General features: G+C 49.4%; 1 protein-coding gene across 1 annotated transcript in view; it reads right to left on the bottom strand.

Moving 5' to 3' along the window:
- Nucleotides 1-19023, bottom strand: part of MYO18B (myosin XVIIIB) — a 377810-nt gene that overhangs the window by 344173 nt on the left and 14614 nt on the right. The window contains exons 3-10 of the mRNA XM_006869188.1: nucleotides 16852-18126; nucleotides 16080-16146; nucleotides 13765-13877; nucleotides 11880-12056; nucleotides 5960-6158; nucleotides 2757-2899; nucleotides 1504-1604; nucleotides 519-582 (exon numbers count right to left, since the gene is read on the bottom strand). Of these exons, the coding sequence (XP_006869250.1) occupies nucleotides 519-582; nucleotides 1504-1604; nucleotides 2757-2899; nucleotides 5960-6158; nucleotides 11880-12056; nucleotides 13765-13877; nucleotides 16080-16146; nucleotides 16852-18126 (2139 nt within the window). The remainder of the gene's footprint in view (nucleotides 1-518; nucleotides 583-1503; nucleotides 1605-2756; nucleotides 2900-5959; nucleotides 6159-11879; nucleotides 12057-13764; nucleotides 13878-16079; nucleotides 16147-16851; nucleotides 18127-19023) is intronic.

Here is a 19023-nt window from a genome sequence, read left to right as displayed (position 1 = left end):
AAAAGAACCAATAGATCTGTTTTGGAAGAAGTGCAGCCAGAGTGCTCCTTGGAGGCCAGGATGGCTAAGCTTCGCCTCTCATACTTTGGACATATTGTCCGGAGGAAACAGTCGCTGGAGAAGGATGTCATGCTGGGTAAGGTGGAGGGACAGAGAAAAAGAGGAAGACCCCTATCGAGATGGATTGGCCAGGTGGCATCATTGATGGCGTCAAGTGTGGCAGCGGTAGTGAGGTTGGCCCAGGATCGGGCCATTGTTTCGTTCTGCTGTGCATGGGGTCGCTATGAGTCGGTTCCGACTCAATGGCACCTGACAACAACAACAACATACCACCTCCTGGTTCCATTTTTCTGAACAACAAACACAAGGTCCTACAAAGCAACCCTGCCTGACCAATGTGACCATCCCTTGCCAACTGCACACCCAGTGTCAAAGGGAACAGGTTGCACTGGGAGCCCTCTCTTACCCTCCCATCCTGGCACTGAGGATAGATGCAGCCCGAAAGGATGCTGCCTTACCTTGGACCACACGCCCATACCAAAGGAGCTGCTCTCTGCCATCTGATGCAGGTACAGCTCTGTCCTGGAAGCAGAGAAGGAACTAGGAGTGAGTGAGGGGAGACAGTTATCATGGTGTAGACCACCACTTATTGACCAGGTGGCCCCCGTGCTTCCACAGGTCTGTCTTGGGACACCTCCCTCTTCCCTGGTATTCCTCACTCATACCCTCACTAGAAGGAGTCACAGAGCAGAATCAGGTTCGGACCTCAGGTTTTTAACCAGCTATGTGTCACACTCAATAGCCACTATGAAGAAGCCCTTGCTGTCATGTTCTAAGAACAGTCAGAACCACGATCTAAGTGTTGGTTATTATTGACTGCCGAGTTCATTCTGACTCATGGTGAACCCGTGCCTGGCAGATTGGAGCTGGGATTTTCTTGTCTGTCATCTTTGATGGAAGGAGATCTCCAGGTCTTTCTTCAGAAGACATGTGGGGTGGACTGTGTCCTAAGTCCTAAAGGACTCTGACCTTTAGCAGCCTGATGAATTAGTCATTTGTACTCGTTGTTGTTGTTAAGTACCATCGAGTCGGTTCCAACCAATAACAACCCTGTATAAGGTTTCCAAGGAATGGCTGGTGAGCTTGAACCACTGACCTTGCAGTATAAACGGCTTTGCAGTCTGGTGGCTGGGATCCAGGAGGCCACGTTCCTAACTACCTTTCAGTTCTGGGCAGCTGGGACTGGACCACTGGAATTGGGGGTACCTTCTCTCACTCTGGTAGTGTAGCAGTTACGATTCAGGCTGCTAATCTCATGGTCAGCAGTTTGAAACTACTAGTGGTTCTATAGGAGAAAGATGAGGCTTTCTGTGTCCATAAAGATTTATAGCCTCAGAAACCCTCTACGGGCTCGCTATGAGTCGAGGCCGACTCCATGGCACACCCCCACCACCATCTCTCACCACATGCGGCTGTCCCTGCTTCACCTCCCCAGTCACTCACCTGAGGTCCAGGTCCAGTCCTGCTAGCATCTGGGAGAAAACCTGGAAGTTGCCTTCTCCCGGTGGTTGCCTCGCCACTCGACTCTTTTCTAAAAGCATCGTCTGCAGGGGAAGAGAGAAGGCATGAGTCAGTACTTGGGACATGAGCTGCCTGGGGCACATCTGCCCCAGACCTGGTGACCAGCTAGGTACTCAACAGGGCCCTAGCTAGACCCATGCTCGGAGCCAAATTTGTAGGTCTAAACCTTTGCTGGTACACTCCACGTCAGAACATCTCAGTCCTTTGTCTCATTCATTCAGGACCATTTAGGGAATCAATTACTGCACAGACTCAGTCTAATTAAAGCATCCAATAGTGGTGTTCTTATTCATTGTCCTCAAGTGCGAGCTGACTCACGGGAACCTTCAATTCAAGTATTACGAAGAGTTGCTCCCATCCATTGGGCTCCATCCGACTCATGGCAACCCATAACAACAAAAAAAGCACTGCCTGGTCCCGAACCATCTTCCTGATCATAGATATGTTTCTGTTCATTCTTGTGGCTGTTGTGTCCTCTCATCTGATGAAGGGCTTCCCTCGTGTTTGACAGCCCTCTACTTTACCAAACGCCATGTCCTTATCTGTCCACTGGTTTTTCCTGATGCTGTACCCAAAGCAGGCATGATGAAGTCTCCTCATCCTTACTTCTAAGTAACATTCTGTTTGTCTTTCTCCTGTCATTCTTTTGGCAGTCCATAAGTAATTGGGCCACCCTCAAACATACTCTTTTATAATAGAGTCCTTCAGTACCTTAACCCAAAGGTAGACTTCAGGATACAGACAGAGAAGGGTTTATTTGGTAACAAAGAGCATTCCTGGAGTCTGAAGTGCTGTCTGCCCCATTTTCTATTCCAACAGAATGTTTGAGGCGGGAAAAGGGAGGGTGCGAGTGATTTTGAAGATAGAAACAAACAGGCCTTGTGTTTGTCACACACGGACGGCCACACAAGGCTGGTGCACGTCTGTTTAATTTCAGTTTGTGCTTTTAAGACCCAGCTAATGAGCGGATGGATTATCTATTTGCTCGTGAATATTTCATCCGCATGATAGCGAGATGCAGATGGGAAGGGGATGTTCCAGGGAACACAGAGCAACATTGTGGGTTGCTGGTCACCACCATGATGACTGGCTCAGACACATTCCCGGGGAACCCCAGATGGATGAGGCTGGGGACAATGCAGCCCCGAGGACCCCACCTCACCCACAGGCCTCACCTGGAGCTGAGCACTAGTGATACGGCCTGTGGCATTGAAGTCCAGTGACATCACCATGGAGAAGCGGGTGGCACTTTGACTGTGGCCTGTAGGCACTGAGCCGAAAGCCCGGAGCACAGTGAAGGTGGCACGGATCTTCTCCACTGTGGGGGGCATGGAAGGGGGCGTCACTCATGGTCCAGGGGCTGCCACCCCCACCTCTCACAACCATCTTTCCCACCAGCCCCTGGCCCTGCCCACCACAGATCTTCACCATAAGCATGAGCTATGAACAGGGTTCAGAGGGAGCAAGAAGGGGAGAACCACCAAACCTGCATTACAATCTGGGTGACAAGTTGCCAGAGGGGCCTCCTTGTGAAGATTTCAGACCTGTCCTCAGGGAGCTCCCAGCCCTGCAGACTCTCCACAAGTATTCACTAAGCACTTACTATGTGCCAGGCACTGTGTTGGGTGCCTGGGTACAGCCTGTCCTGACACCCACTTCACCCACACTGTCACAGCAAGAATGCAATCTGGGAATGCAGGGATTGGAGACTCCCCCACTCCTGGTGCAGGCCAAGCATAAAGTAGGTGCTCAATGAAGCACTGAAATGGGTGGGGAGGCGGTCTAGTCCAGTAGTTAAACATCAGCCTCCTGAGTCTGCCTTATGTTGGTCACCTGCTTTGGGGTACATGTGTATTCTTCCCTGTATCTAACACGAGGTCATCATCCCTAGGTCCTATGACTGTCATGAGGATCAAAAGATTTAATAATGTAAGCCCATGGCCATCAAGTCAATTCCAAATCATAGTGACTTGGAGGACAGAGTAGAACTGTCCCCTGTGGTGTCTGAGGCTGTCAGTCCTCATGGGAGCAGAAGGCCTCATCTTTCTCCTATAGAGATACTGGTGGGTTCGAACTGCTAACCTAGTGGTTAGCAGACCAACACTTAACCCACTGTGCCACCGAGGCTCCTTCAATAATGTAGTACTTAGAAAATGCCTTAAATGTTTTGCTGTTGTTATTATTACTGTTTCTACTATTACTAGAAAAACAATAAAGCTTAGGTCATGCAATTGCCAATGAGTAATATTTTCCCCAAGATGGCAAAGCCTGATTCTTGTTGAGGGAAAAAAAAAAGTCTTATTCTTCTTATGTATAAAGTACAAGTGCACATATTCCCCATAAGCAGATACCTAATATATTTGTAGCATTAAAATTTCACTGTGGGGGGAAGATTAGGGGGGAAAACTTCCTACAAGTCTGCTTACTCATAGTGACTGCATAGGACAGAGTAGAACTGCTCCCCAGGGTTTCAAGGCAGTCAATATTTATTGGAGCAGAAAGCCTCATCTTTCTCCCACAGAGTAGCTGGTGGGCTTAGATCGCCAACGTTGGGGGTATCAGTCCCATCTCCAACCACTGACCCTCCAAAACGCCTTAAAGACTCCTGTTGTTGTTTCTAAGTACTGTCAAGTTGGTTCTGACTCATAGCGACCCTGTATAGGTTTCTGAGAAGCAGCTGGTAGATCGAACTGTCAACCTTGCGCTTCGCAGTCTAGTTCAGATCGTATACCACACCAGCACTCCCGTGGTATTGTTATGTGCTGTCAAATCACTTCCAACTCATAGCGACCCTGTATAGGGTTTCCAAGGAGTGGCAGGTGGGTTTGAGCCACACTGACTTTGGGGTCACCAGCCCAATGATTTACAGTCCTGGTGTGATGCTGTAGGATAAGCAGTTACCTGAACGCAAGGTCAGTTTGAACCTCAAGGTCAGCGATTCAAACTCACCAACTGCTCCTTGAAAACCTTATACAGGGTCTCTATGGATCGGAACTCACTCAACAGCACTGAACAGCAACAAGAAGCCTAACGATTTACCCACTGTGCCACTTTATTGTTGTTGTTAAGTGCCGTGGAGTCGGTTCTGACTCATAGCGACCCTGTATAGGGTTTCTGAGGCTGTAAATCTTTACGGGAGCAGAACGCCTCATCTTTCTCCCACGGAGCAGCTGGTAGTTTCAAACTGCTGACCTTGCGGTTTGCAGCCCGATTCGTAACCACTACCCTACTAGAGGTCTCCTTTAAAGGATCCTTAGAGAAATGAAACTCAGAAGAAGCTTAAGAAACACTGGCCCAGTGGGTAAGGCTTTGGGAAGATGACCTGGGTTCGATTCTCAGCCCCAGATTTGATTCACTGTGTGGTTTGGGACAATGTCATCATCTGTCAGATATAAAGCACAATACTCACTTATTGTTGTTATTGTTGTTGTCATGGGTCTGTATTGGAAAACAAAAAGGACCATTGGTGGTCCCGTGGCTAAGCATTTGCACAGCTAACCGAAAGGTCAGCAGTTCGAACCCACAGGAGAAAGATGAGGCCATCTTCTCCCATAAAGATTTGCAGTCTCGGAAACCCTATGGAGCAGATTTTCTCTGTTCTACACAGTCACTCTGAGTTGGTATCAACTGGACAAAGGGATTAAATAATAAAAGGAAGTTGTCCTCTAGTTGGCTCCAATTCATGAGGACCCCCTGTATGTCAGAGTAGAACCACTGGGCTTATCAGTAGCTCTGACCTTTTGGAAATCAATCACCAGGGCTTTCTTTTAAGGTACCTCTGGGCGGATTCGAACTTCCAACCTTTCTGTGAGTAGTCAACTTCGTAACCTTTTTTTGCCACCCAGGGGCTTTTCTAAAAAATAAATTAATATCCTTGGAATACAGCCAGACACATAAGAGTACTCTGAGTATTCACAACAATTATTGTTAGTATTAATTCCACTCTTCCCTTAAGGCCCATCTCAAAGTCTCTTCCTCAGGGAAGCCCTTGTGTCTTTGCCTCTCCCTCACCACCACTCTCAAACAGGATCTGAGGTTATCACAGGCGGGCAGAAGTCCTGTACAGTTCACTAGGTTGTGCACTGCACAAGGGCAACAGCTCCCATGGAACAGCGTTCCCAGAAAACTATCACAGACCAGCACTTATATTTGCATAACTCCCCAGCAGAGGGCAGTCCCATGGACTGGGTGGGTGGATGTCTTTTTCTCATTTGCACAAAGGGGTCCAGTGGACAAGGGGCCATGCCCAGTAGGAGGCAAAGGTCTGCACACATCCGGGCTCAGTAAACACTACCTAAATGGAGATCAGGAGGACCAGCCCAGAACCCACCTCGGTGCCTCTCCTCCCTGCTCTGCTGGCACCTGGAGACCACCATACCTGAGACTGTGCTGTCCACACCACCTGCCAGCCCCACCAGGTACTCCAGGATCCGCTCACAGCAGGTGGTCTTCCCAGCACCACTCCGGCCAAGGGCCACGATGCTCTGGTCTCGCCTCTGGCTCAACATTGCCCAGTATGCCCGCTGGGCCAGGGAGCCAATATGGGCAGGCAGGCCATCCCGACGGCCCTTGGGCACCTGCAAGGAGACTAAGGTTTCAATCCTTCTCCCCAGTTGGGGCCCAGGGAGCACTCTGAGACATTCCTCCATCCACAGACTCAGGTCCAGAACAACATCCCTTCTCCCCCATCCTCACTCCAACCGTCATCATCAGACAGCCCAACCTGGGTGGCTAGATCTGTCCTGGGTGCACTGAGTTCCTGAGCGGCACACCACCCAACTCTGGGCCTAGGTTTTCTCTTCCAGAGGGAAGAGACTTGAACTTGAGTTACATTGGCCCCAGGGGTACTATCCTACTCACTGCCTGACACGATTGATGTGACAAGATTGATTAGTGATGTCTGCCTTGGAAACAGGGAACTGGGCATGGGAGGTACAGGTGTATGTGCCATGTATTTGCTATAACAGATTTGGATGATCCAGGAAGTCTCTTCTACCTCATCCATCCATCCATCCATCCATCCATTCATCCATTCATTTTTCATTTAATTTTTAAAAATCCACTGAGTGTCGACTATGTAGCAGACACTGTCTTAGGCATTTGGGGCACAAAATGAGACAAAACAAATAAAGGAAATCCCATGTAATCTCAATACTGCTATTGCTCGTTGTTGTTGTTAGGTGTCCTCAAGTCAATTTATAGCTCCAACCTATGTACAACAGAATGAAACGCTACCTGATCTTGGGACAATCTCACACTTGTTCATGTCTTTGAGCCCATTATTAAATTGACTGTAAAATTATACATTTTTGTATCTTGGAGTCCTGGTGTGGCACTGTAGGATAAGAACTGGACTGCTAACCACAAGTTCAATGGTCCAAACCCCCCAGCTGCTCCTCAGAAACCCTACACAGGTTCGCTATGAGGCAGAACTGACTCAATGGCACTTAATAACAATAAATACATAACTTATATATTTGAATATTGGTAGTAGAATAAGAACTGGACTGCTAACCACAAGGTTGGAAGTTCAAATCCACTAGCCACTTCTCAGAGGAAAGATGAGGCAATCTGCTCCCATAAGCATTTTCAGTCTGAGAAATGCTACGGAGCAGTTCTGCTCTGTCCTACAGGGTCACTGTGTGTGGGAATGGGCTGGACAGTGAGTGAGTTATCACATCATTCCACTCAGCAATCTCACTCCCATGTAATTGACCAAAAGAAATGAAAATGTATGGTACCATCCCCCAAATAAACCACCCCAAACTAACAACCACCCAAAGGTCCTCTAGTTAGTGAACTAGCATACCAACTACCCCAATTGTAAAGTCCCTTTTCTGGGAGACCCCACTGTCCTGAGAAAACTGGGATGGCAGGTAACCCTGTTAACACAGACAGAAACCCCTGCGTCCATACCATGGAATCAAAGCACAAATGACTGATAGATTAACAATGAAATGGATGAATCTCAACTGCATTCAGTCAAGTGGAAGAAGCCAAGCATAGACTGTCATCAGTTGCCATCAAGTGGACTGACTCACGGCAACCCCACATGGGTTTCAGAGCAGAACTGTGCACCGTACGGTTTCCAATGGTTAGTTTTCTTGGAAGGAGATCATCAGGCCTTTCATCCGAGGTACCTCTGGGTAGACTGGAACCTTCTTCAGCCTTTTGGTTAGTAGCCAAGTGTGTTAACCACCTACACTAATCTAAGGACTGTGTTAGGTACCGACCATGTCCATTCATTGGGCCTTTTAGAAAAGTTCAAACAGGTGGCCAGGGCCAGTGTGCATCTTGAGTGTGGTGCTGGTTACACAACTGCACACATGTGTCCAAAACTCACAAGCTGTACACTAAAAAGAGTGAACGTTCCATTCGTAAAGTTAGACCTCAATAAACTGGATTTCCCAAATATCCCTGACTCCCTGGAGCTTGCTTTCTTGTGGGAAGAGGCTGTTGACAAACAAAACCAATCACTAAATTAGAGTGAATGGCAGTAATTTTTAAGCCAGGAACCTGGATGAGATCCCCCCAAGGAAGTGGGTATTGACAGTGAAGATGAAGAGGTGTGGGGAGTGGGACACCCTGACTTGGAGTAGGCAGAGAAGCAAGCTGCAAAGGAGCAGCCAGGAGACAGAGGGAAAACCAGGAGAGTGGAACCCTGGAGCTAAGAAAGGGTGTGTCTTTAGAAGAAGGGAGTGGCCAGCAGTCAAAGGCTACTGAGGGTCAAGTCATTGAGCAGAGAGAATTGACCAATGCATCTGGCAGCCTGGCCAGCTCATGACCTTGAGCAAAATTTGCTCTGTGTGGCTTTCAGAAATGAAGGAAGAGAGCCAGGGGAGAAGCCAAAAGACACTAAAGCAGGGGCAGGGGCTGGGCGCAGCTGAAGAATGAGCCACAAAGCCCAGGAGGTCAAGTAGATGACCCCTCCAGGCCCAGCAAGGCCCATCTTCCCCTTCCTCCAATGCTTTAGCAAAAGCAGAGGCACAAGCCCTATTGTGGTGTTCCTCTGCACTCCAACCTCCAGCCTGTGACTGAGGGGAGCTCTGCGTCCACTGTTGGCCCTTCCTACCCCCGGAGACCCCAGGATCTGCAATGACACCTGTCCTGGTGCAAAACATGAGGCTTCATCAGGACCTCAATGTTGGCAAGGCAGGGACAGGACTCACACTGGCTGGACACAGACCTAGGGCGTCCAGCAGGGACAGGGTTCTTTCAAGGGACAGGCCCCCATTCATGGGTCTTCTTAGACTCCCCTGAGACCCAGGCCCTGTGTGGATTCACAGGTACCCATATGCACACAAGAGGTGCACCCAACAAATTTCTCAAGTACACACAGGTGTGTCTACCCCCACCCTGAACAGACCTGCTCACACCTAGGCACACCCCCAACTCTCAGATGAGACACCTGGTTGGGCTCAGTCCCTTCCTCCACTCAACCCACTTCGCGCACGCACACGCAAGCGCTCACACACACATCCTGCCTCACTAACCAGTGTGTGCTTCCCCCTGGTGGCCATTTGGGGAATAGCAATGTCTCAGGCAAAAGGTAGGATGGCTGAGGCTGCGGGTGTGGAAGGCTGGAGGGAAGGCTAGTATGGGCACAGAGTGACCACCACCCTATCCCAGAGTTGTGAAGGGACTTGCTGAGGGCAGTGGTGGTCACATGCCTGCACATTTAGATCCTAGCTCTCAGAATCTGATACAAATGCTTCAATCCAGGACCAAGGCAGACAGCACCCGTCCACAAGGTCTTCTAAGGAGCCAGCAGTTCCGTTCCACTTCCTGGGTTGTTCAGAAGCCTTGGGCTTCTGAACAAAAAGCACAGCATCCACAGCAGGGAAGGAAGAGCAAGCACACTCCGACATCTCTCACCCTGGAGCTCCTGAGGCTCCATAAGCAGCAAGGCCCGAGGGGACTGGGTGGGATACATGACAACTGATCCCCTCATGAAAGACTTAACAATGTGCAGGAACTAGGACTGAGTGTGTCCCACAAGTCTTCAGTTAATGGATGAGAAGACTGAGGTCAGAGAGGCCTTGTGATCTTTCCAAGCGTTCAGAGCCCATTAGGCGCTCTGGTAGTGTAGTGATTACCAGTCGGGCTGCGAACCTCAAGGTCAGCAGTTTGAAACTACCAGCTGCTCCGTGGGAGAAAGTTGAGTCTTTCTGTTCCCGTAAAGATTTACAGCCTCGGAAACCCTGTGCAGGGTCGCTATGGGTCAGAACCGACTCCACGACACACAGCCACCACCACCACCAAAGCAGATTAGCAGGTGTTCTAGAAGGGGCCCAGGCCTTCACCAGCAGATCTCAACCTACAACCCAAAGCTTCACTCCAACAGGGTTCCCTGTCTCCACCTTTAAAGGAGCAAACAGCCTTATCTTTCTCCTGGGTAGTGACTGGTGGGTTTGAACCACCAATCTTGCAGTGAACAGTCCAGCACTGAACCCATTGCGTTACCAGGATGCCTTAATCATGGCACAGCTCTGCTGAAAATCTCCAGACGACACCACCATGCTCAGAGTGTAAGTCAAAATCTCGCTCACTACTCACAAGGACCAACAGTCTCCCCTCCTGCTTCTCCAGGGCCTCGGGTCTTGTCTACATCAGCCATGCTGGCTCCGTTCTGAGCCTGCCTCAGGGCCTTTGCATAGGCTGTTCCCTCCACTCAGGAAGTTCTTCCTGATCCCTCACCTCCTTCAAGTCTCAGATCAAACATCACTCCTCAGTGAGGCCCCTTTGATCTTCCCCTACCTCTCCACCTGCTCCTAAGGGCTTCTTCGGTTGTAAATTTTAAAGAAGCAGACTACCCCATCTTTCTCCCAAGGACCGACTGCTGAGTTTGAACCACTGACTATTTGGTTTGCAACTGAGCACTTTAACCATCTGCACTACTTATTGCACTGAAACCAAAACCAAATCCATTGCCATCAGCTGGGTTCTGACTCACAGAACTGCTCATTGAGGTTTTTCAATCTTGTAGGTTCAAACTGCTGACCTTGTAGCTAGCAACCCAAGGCTGATGAAGGGGGCTGTCTGGCAAAAATTAATCAGTAGTGGAGACAAGGTCTGTCCACAAGGTGGCGCTTGGAGACTCCATTTGGTTCCAATTTCCTTCCAGAGGAGACATGGCTGTTTTTACACTTCAAGAAGGAAAAAATACAATGCAATGGGCTCAAGTTTAGCTGTGATTGTGAGGACGGACGGAGCAGGACGGGCAATGTTTTGTTCTGTTGTACATAGGGTCACTATGAGTTGGAACGGACTCGGCGGCACCAAACAACAACAACACAACAACAAGCAGAACGCTGGCTTTTGTTCCTAGTTGATGAGACGCCAAGGTGGTGTTGAGATGAGTGAGGAGTCCGGTGGCTTGTGTTCCGTCCCTGCTCCGCTAGGAGCTAAACATGAGGCCTCAGCAGGTGGCTTCACTACGCCAGGCCAGATTGTCTTATCTGCAAAATGAGACTGATTGTAGCCCCGTCTGTTCCAATGGATGTGAAGGTTTTTTAAGTACAGTTCTTATCTTGTGCCAGGGAGTTAATTTCGACTCAGCGACCCCAGTGTTCTACACAGCAGAACTGCCTCAAAAAGTTTTCTTGGTTATACAAATTGGAGTTTGAAGTGCTCAACTGTTAACCAAAAGGCCCTGGTTCAAACCCACCAGTTACCCTATCTGTAGAAAGTTGTGGCAGTCTGCTTCCACAGATTTCAACTGTGAAAGTCCTATAGGGGGCAGTTGTCTGTCTTACAGGGTCATTATGAATCAGAATCAACTGGATGGGGTTTTTAATCTTTACAGATGCAGATTATGCAGCCTTTCTTATGTAGCTGGGTGGGTTCAAACTACCAACCTTTCAGTTACCCACCAAGTGCAAACCATTTGTGCCATCGAGGGATCCCCTGGTGGAGTTCCAAAGCCAGGTTTCTGAGGCTGCTTTACAGGCGCAGACAGCCTCGTCTTTCTGCCCTAGTGGTTGGTTCCAAACTGCTGACCCTGCTTTTAGCAGCCCAACGTTTAACCCACTGCGCCACCAGGGTGTAGTTAATACTTATTAAATGTTTTCTCTGGTTATGACGTACTTTAATGCTCCCGTTGTTGTTATTTCTAACTTTACTCCTCTTTCCCTTCTGGGGGGTAGGGGAGCATCATATGATTCATTATATCCCATAGGGCCCCAGAACATCCCCCAGAATCTCATCTTTGGCAGATGCTGCTTATAAACAGATGTATGGGGAAAAGGATTCTGCCTGCTCTTCTCTCTGCTAAGATCAGAGGGGTCCCCCCATCTCACCTTTACTGCAGAGGGTGCCACAGGTCCCCAGGGCTGAAGGACAATGAGGTCTGGTCCAGTGAAGGTGTGTGGCAGCTGAGCCCGGCAGCGGTGCAGAAGTGTGTTCAGGACACTGGATTCATTCACATTGATGAGGGTGGCCAAGTCCTCAGCCTGATCCAGCTCAGGAGGGTTAGCCTGTGGACCATCACACAGCGTCTCCTCTGGAGTCCTGGGCTCCCTCCACACTCCCACCCACCCCACTACACACACACACACACACACACACACACACAGATTTGGAATCCTGTCCCCTGGGGAATCTCAAGTCAAACACTAGACAGAGTACAAGGTTCTGGAGGGGCATGAGGGACCCACATATAAAGCAGGGCGCCCCTTCCCTGGCCCTGTGAGGTCATCTGAGGAAAGCTGCCAGATATAAGTCCCTTCTGCACTCTCCATCACCACAAATCTGACAGTGGTGTAAGGGAGGGAGGGGGCATTTCCTGTTACCGTATCTGGGTCTTATAGGGGGCTCTGTGTGGGTACCATGATGCCCAAGCCACTCCATTTCTCTGTCAGTATTGGTTGCTCAGAAAAATGTCCCGCCTTCCCAGATACATGCGCTGTTTGTGGCCTTTCCTTGGAACCCTCATCTGAGGAGGCTTCCAACTGGTCTTTCCAGCTTTGGGGAGTTTTCAGAGCTGGGAATCTGACATTTGGACAAGCCTGAGCCCTCTCAGGGGGTCAGCCTTTCTTGCAAAAGCACTAAAAAAAATTCAAACTTTCTGCAATCAAGTCGGTTCTGACTCATAGTAACCCAATATAGTGCTCTTGAGACTGTAAATCTTTGTAGGAGCAGAGAGTCTCCATCTTGCTCCCAAGGAGCAGCTGGTGGGTTTGAACCACCAACTTTGAGGCTAGCAGTCTGGTGCATATCCCACAGCGCCACTAGGACTCTTCCAAGGGCATTTCTTGTTGTTAAGTGCCGTCTAGCCAGTTCTGACTCACAGCGACCCCGTATAGGGTTTCTAAGACTGCAAATCTTTGCGGGGAGTAAAAGCCTCGTCTTTTCTCCGCCGAGGCAGGTGGACTCAAATTGCTGACCTTGTGGTTAACAATCCAATGTTTATCCTACAGAGCCATGGTATTCCCCGCAAGGTTATTTGTTGTTGTTAAGTGCTGTCGAGTCAATTCCAACCCATAGTGATCCTGTATAGGGTTTCCAAGGAGCAGCTAGTGAGCTTGAACCACCGACCTTGCAGTTCAAATGACTTTGCAGTCTGACTCATTAGCCCACAGCACCACACCAGGACTCCTAGCAAGCGTACTATGTCTCTGCCAACACCCAGCACTGGTGGGAGAAAAGGACCTTGCATGGGTAGAGGAGGAACAAGGAAGGATGCAGATGCAAAAGGATCCCATGTAGTTCCTAAAGGAAACTTCTTCCTGAGTAGTAAGCCATGAGGGGTATCAAGGATTTCAGATACACTAAAAATCTATGCAAAACAATTGAAAAATAAAATAAAATTTGATGCCCAAAATACAGGCCTTCAGGATCCATGCCGTGCTTGATGGCAAAGAGTAAATTTGGCTCTGAGTTCCCTGGCAGCCAGGGTGAAAAGGGAAATAGGCTCTGTAACACAATTGACAAATGTTCATAAAAGGAAAAGCAATCACTAGTTTGGGTAAATCAGAAGAATTCCCAGTACCAGGACCTGAACGGCATCTCTCTTGATGTGCCCTTATGAAGGGGACACTACGGATCATATGAATGGCCCCCTAACAAAATTCCTCCAACAGAGCAGTAAGTTCAATGGTGTCTGTGGGCAGGTACAAGGCGCTCTCTTGCAGGGGTAAGGAAGAAGAGCGTGGATTTGGGGAAGGAAGAAGACAGGGAGCTCACCCGGTGAACAAGCTCCTCATCCACCTCAGTGATGGTTTTGTCAGCATCGATGCAAAGTCTCACCCTTCCTGCTGGCAGGTCTGCCGTTCCCTCATCTGGCTTTAGCACGGTTGCTGGTGGACATCCCAGAAAGACACATAGAAGGGGGACGAAGAGATAGACAGAGGTTCTGAGCTGCTGAACAAGACCAGGATGCTGGAGAGAAGACTTGGGAGGTGACAGAGGGGCCTATGCACGCGGAAGGTTCTGAATGGTGACCCCAAGTCCTTTGAGGATAGAGGCCAGCTCTGACTTACCAGCACACTCAATACTAAGTGCACAGTTGTTGTCAGGTGTCATGGAGTTGATTCTGACTCATGGACATTCCATATAGGGTTTTTGAGGCTATAAATCTTTAGAAGAGCAAACAGCGTCATCTTTCTCCCAAGGAGCTGCTGGTGTGTTTGAACTGCCAACCTTGTGGTTAGCAGTCCAGTGTTTATCCTACAGAGTCACCAGCTGTATGAAGCACAGTGGTGGCAGGGGTGGTTATTTGCTTTCGAGTCAGTTTTGACCACAACAACTTTGTATAGGGTTTTCAAGACTACAAATTTTTATAGAAGCAGAAAACCCTCAACTTTCTCCCACAGAGTAAGTGGTACATTCGAACTACTGACCTTGCAGTTAGCAGACCAGCTCATCATCCATTACTCTACCAGGGCTCCTTGTGACGTACAGTGTTGTTGTTGTCGTTGTTGTTAAGTGCCTTTGAGTATATTCCAACTCATAGTGACCTTGTATAGGGTTTCTGAGGCGTGGCTTGTGAGCTTGAACCACCAACCTTGCAGTTCAAACTGACCTTGCGGCACAGCGCATTAACCAGCAGCACCATACCAGGATTCCAGGAAGCACAGTTGTTGTTATTGTTGTTATGTGCTGTGGAGTCGGTTCCAACTCATAGAGACTCTGTACAGGGTTTCTGAGGCTATAAATCTTTACTGGAGCAGAAAGCCTCATCTTTCTCCCACAGAATGGCTGGTAGTTTCAAACTGCTGACCCTGAGGTTAGCAGCCCGATTCGTAACCACTATGCTACCAGAGCTCCTTGGGAAGCACAGTAGGCACCAGAAAGTTGGCTGCCCAACCTGCCTAGACCTACAATAGTAGAAAATGGCCATAGTAGAAAATGGCCTGCAGGCTGCCATTTCCCCTCCAGTGCACATGACAGACATCACTAATGGATCAGTCTCTCCAACTGCATTCTGCCTGGGATTCAGAATGGCTTCTCAGTTGAGTGTTGCCATCAGTCACAACTAATCTACACCAGCGGACTCATTTTTCTCCTGTGGAGCGGCTGGTGGGTTCAAACCACTGACCTTGTGATTAGGGGTCTTGTACTTATCGTATAGAGCTACAGGACTCCCCCTAAGAGTACTGTTGCTGTTGCTAAGTGCTGAGTCCATTTCAACTCATAGAGATCCTGTATTGGGTTTTCCAGGAGCAACTGGTGGGTTTGAACTGCCAACCTTATGGTTTGCAGTTCAGTGCTGATCCTACAGGTCCACACCAGGAGTCCACACTAGGTCTCTGCAAACTTCCAATAGCAGTGGAAGACAAGGACCTGAGATGAGCGGAGGAGGAGCAAAGAAGGATGTAGACAACAGAGTGAAGTTTATTCACCTCCTTGCACAAGACTTTTTGAGTTCCTAGAAGACTGCAGGAATCCTGCAATGCTTGTTGATTAACATACAATGTGATTCATTTATCAAACTTCACAAGCTTTTGTGCCTAAAAAAATGCCACAGAGGTTTTTTACTGCCTCTCATCTCACTCTTTCCCTTGAAAAGTATAATCCAAACCAAAATCAACCCCGCAGCCAGCAAGTCAATTCTGACTCATAGTGACTCTATTGTGTTGTTGTGTGTCGTTGAGTCGATTCCAACCCATGGCGACCCTGTACAGGGTTTCCGAGGCTGTAAATCTTTACGGGAGCAGACTGCTTCATTTTTCTCCCACGGAACCACCGGTAGTTTCGAACTGCTGACCTTGAGGTTCACAGCCTGATTCGTAACCACTACGCTACCAGAGCTCGTTTAAGCCACCAGAGCATAGGACAGAGCAAACTACTCCATAGAGTTTCCCAGGCCATCAATTTTTATAGGAGCAACTTATCTTTCTCCCTCAGAGGAGCCAGTGAGTTTGAACCACCGACCATATGCTTAGAACCCCAATGTTGAGCCCTCTGTGCCACCAAGGCACCTTAAAAGAACTTGGCAAATATGGTAACAGAAGTGGAAAAGACTCAGACCCCTAGATGGCGCTAGTGCCCCTACTTACCAAGAGTGAATCCATCCTTCTGAACCAGCCAGACTTTCTCTGCCTCATACCACCTGTCCTGGGAGGCCTGAGAACAAAGATTGCACCTTAAAGCAGCAGAATGACACTCTTGTGGGTGGGTAGATCCCATACATCAGGACTTCTCACCATGTGGTCTGGCAGCATCTAAAAGAGCATCTCTAGGGATTGTGATTAACTCATTTAAATGCATGTCCCTGAGCCTTTGCAATAGGCACCTCCTAGAAGAATATTGTCATTTTCCAAAACCTACAGTTGGACCCACCAGCCAGGAGATATACAGGAGGTTGATTTATAGCCTCAGAAACCCTACGGACAGTTCTCTGTTCTACGGGGTTGCGATGAGACGAAATTGACTCCAAGGCAGTGGGATAAATTGAAAACTAGCGTAGTGGTTACGAATCGGGCTGCTAACCTCAAGGTTGGCAGTTTGAAACTACCAGCAGTTCCACTGGAGAAAGATGAGGCGTTCTGCTCCCGTAAAGATTTACAGCCTCGGAAACCTTGTACAGGGTTGCTATGAGTCGGAACCGACTCCATGGTACTTAACAACAACAACAACCTACTCATTGGAAAATCCCACTCTGGGACTGGGAGGTGCCTTGAGCTCCCTACTCATGATGGCGCAGTGCTGGTCCCCTCCTCTGGGTCACCCCTCTCCAGTTTCTGGATTCAGTTCCGCTTCCCAGGATCAGTCCTATCTCTGCATCTTTGAGGGGCCTAGCTGCCCCACCTTGCGGCTGTAGCTCATTACCTGGTTCAAGTCTTTGCTCTGGCCTCCTGGGTCCCTCTCCTGCAGGGCTGGCCCCTCTTGTTTCTCCTCCCGTGACTCCAGAGCAGGTTTAGGTTTTTGTAGCTCCAGCTCCAGGGCCTTGGCCTCAGTGTCTGCTCTTGGGTCAGGCCACTCTGCTCTCTGCCCTCTGCTTTCTGGCCGGTCCTCCTTTCCAGCTGCCCCGATGGACTCCTGGCTCGTACCCGCCTTCTCTGGGACTGTCTGGCCCTTCTCTGTCTTACCCTGAACAGTATCTGCCTCCCCAGACTTACTCTGAGGTTGCCTCACTTCTTCAGTCCCAGTCTTCTCAGCTGTACTCTGGGGCTCACCTGCTTTCCCTGCGACAAGCAGGGGTCCCCCCACCTTCCCCTGCACTTTGTCCTTCTTCTCTGTCTTGAGGTGAGAGTCACCTGCCTTCTCTCCTGTCCTCGGGAGCTCACATTCTTTGTCCTTACTCTGGGGATCACCCCACTTGGTCTTTCTGCCCAGGGAACCTCCCCACGTCTTTCCCTGGCTTTGGACCCCAGTTCCCTTCCTTTTATCCCCTGCATCTTTGGAGAGAACCCCCTTTCCCATCTTGCTTTGGGAATCCCCTCCCTCCCCCACTGGCATCCCTGGCTGCCCTCCCTCACCTGGCCTTTGGGCTCGGGGCCTGGGTCCCTGTCCCTCATTCCCCTGGACCTCACCCCCTTTAAGTCCTTTGGTCTGCGGGTCCCTGGCCCCTCTTCCCACTGAGACTTGACCCTTCTTGTTTTTTGTCAGTGACACATTTTCTTGGCCTGGACCCCCAAGAGTCTGTATCAGGGTCTCCTCGGTCTTCGGGGCTGGCTCCTCCACACTGGTCTGGGAACCACAGGAAGACCCTCGAGCATCTCCTTTCTTTTCCCCTCCTGGGTCTGTGACATGAGATGGGGTCTTGCAGGTGGGGGGGTCCTGGGGTTGGGCCCTCTGCTCTGGCTTGGCTGAGTCCGGGTCCAGCTTGGCTACCATCAACAGCACATCACCCCTCTTCACACCCCTCTTGAAGGGTAGGGGTTTTTTGGTGGGGGCCTCCCTGGAACCTGGCTCCTGGGCTTTCTCGCCATTGATGCTAGCCATCAGCATGGGGTCCTTGCTGACAGTCCCCTTGCTCTCCTGGCTCGGAATGTTTGAGTCCTGGGGAGAGCCCGGTTGGCTGCCCTGGTGGGTCTGTAGACTTCCCGATTTGGTGGTACTGGTGGATTTGCTGTTGGGTGGGCTGCTGGAAACCTCAGGTGTCTAGAAGAGAGAGATCATAGTCCTACTTCAGTGTGTGCTGAGTGGACTGAGCCATCATTTGCTCATTCGCCATCTAAAGATATGCCAACACCTCTAAGATTTGAATTGGCACTGTACCAGGCAATGGCATCCCTAGAGGATGCAAACGGTTAGGCACCCAGTCACTAAAATGTTGGTAGTTCAAGTCCATTCAGAGGTGCCTCAGAAAAAAAATGCATAAAAAATCAATCTTTGAAACTCTATGGAGCCAATTCCGACCCTAACACCCACAGTATCTCCAGGAGTGGAATCAAATTGATGCCCATTTACCCAGTGCCCCCAGGCCATATAACAAAGTGGAAGGAGAGTGGGCGTGGGAGTCTGACAGACCCAAAGTTAACTCCTGATTCTGCCACTCACAGCGGTGTAGCCCAAGATAAATTATTCTGGTTCTCTGTGCCTGTTTCCTCATCAGCAAAATGTGGATTACAACGGCCTACTTGGTAGGATTCACCACTTGTTTGTCAGTTTGTTGAATTGTGGTGGCTTGTGAGTTGCTGTGCTTCTGAAAGCTATGCCACTGGTATTTTAAATACCAGCAGGATCACCCATGGTGGACAGGTTTCAGATGAGCTTCCAGACGAAGACAGACTAGGAAGAAGGAATTACAAACTAACTCTGAATATTTAATTACTGAAAACCTTATAAATAGCGGAGAAACACTGTCAGATATAGTGCTGGAAAATGAGCCCCTCAGGTTGGATGGCACTCAAAATGAGACTGGGGAAGAGCTGCCTCCTCAAAATAGAGTTGACCCTGATGATGCGAATGGAGTAAAGCCCATGGGAAGAAAGCCCTCAGGACTTTCATCTGCTGATGGGGCATAACTCAAAATGAAGAGAAACAGCTGTAAACATC

The sequence above is a fragment of the Chrysochloris asiatica genome, unplaced genomic scaffold (genome assembly GCF_000296735.1).
Source record: "Chrysochloris asiatica unplaced genomic scaffold, ChrAsi1.0 scaffold00128, whole genome shotgun sequence".
NCBI classification, from domain to species: domain Eukaryota; kingdom Metazoa; phylum Chordata; class Mammalia; order Afrosoricida; family Chrysochloridae; genus Chrysochloris; species Chrysochloris asiatica.
This window is presented reverse-complemented; position numbering and strand designations above follow the sequence as displayed.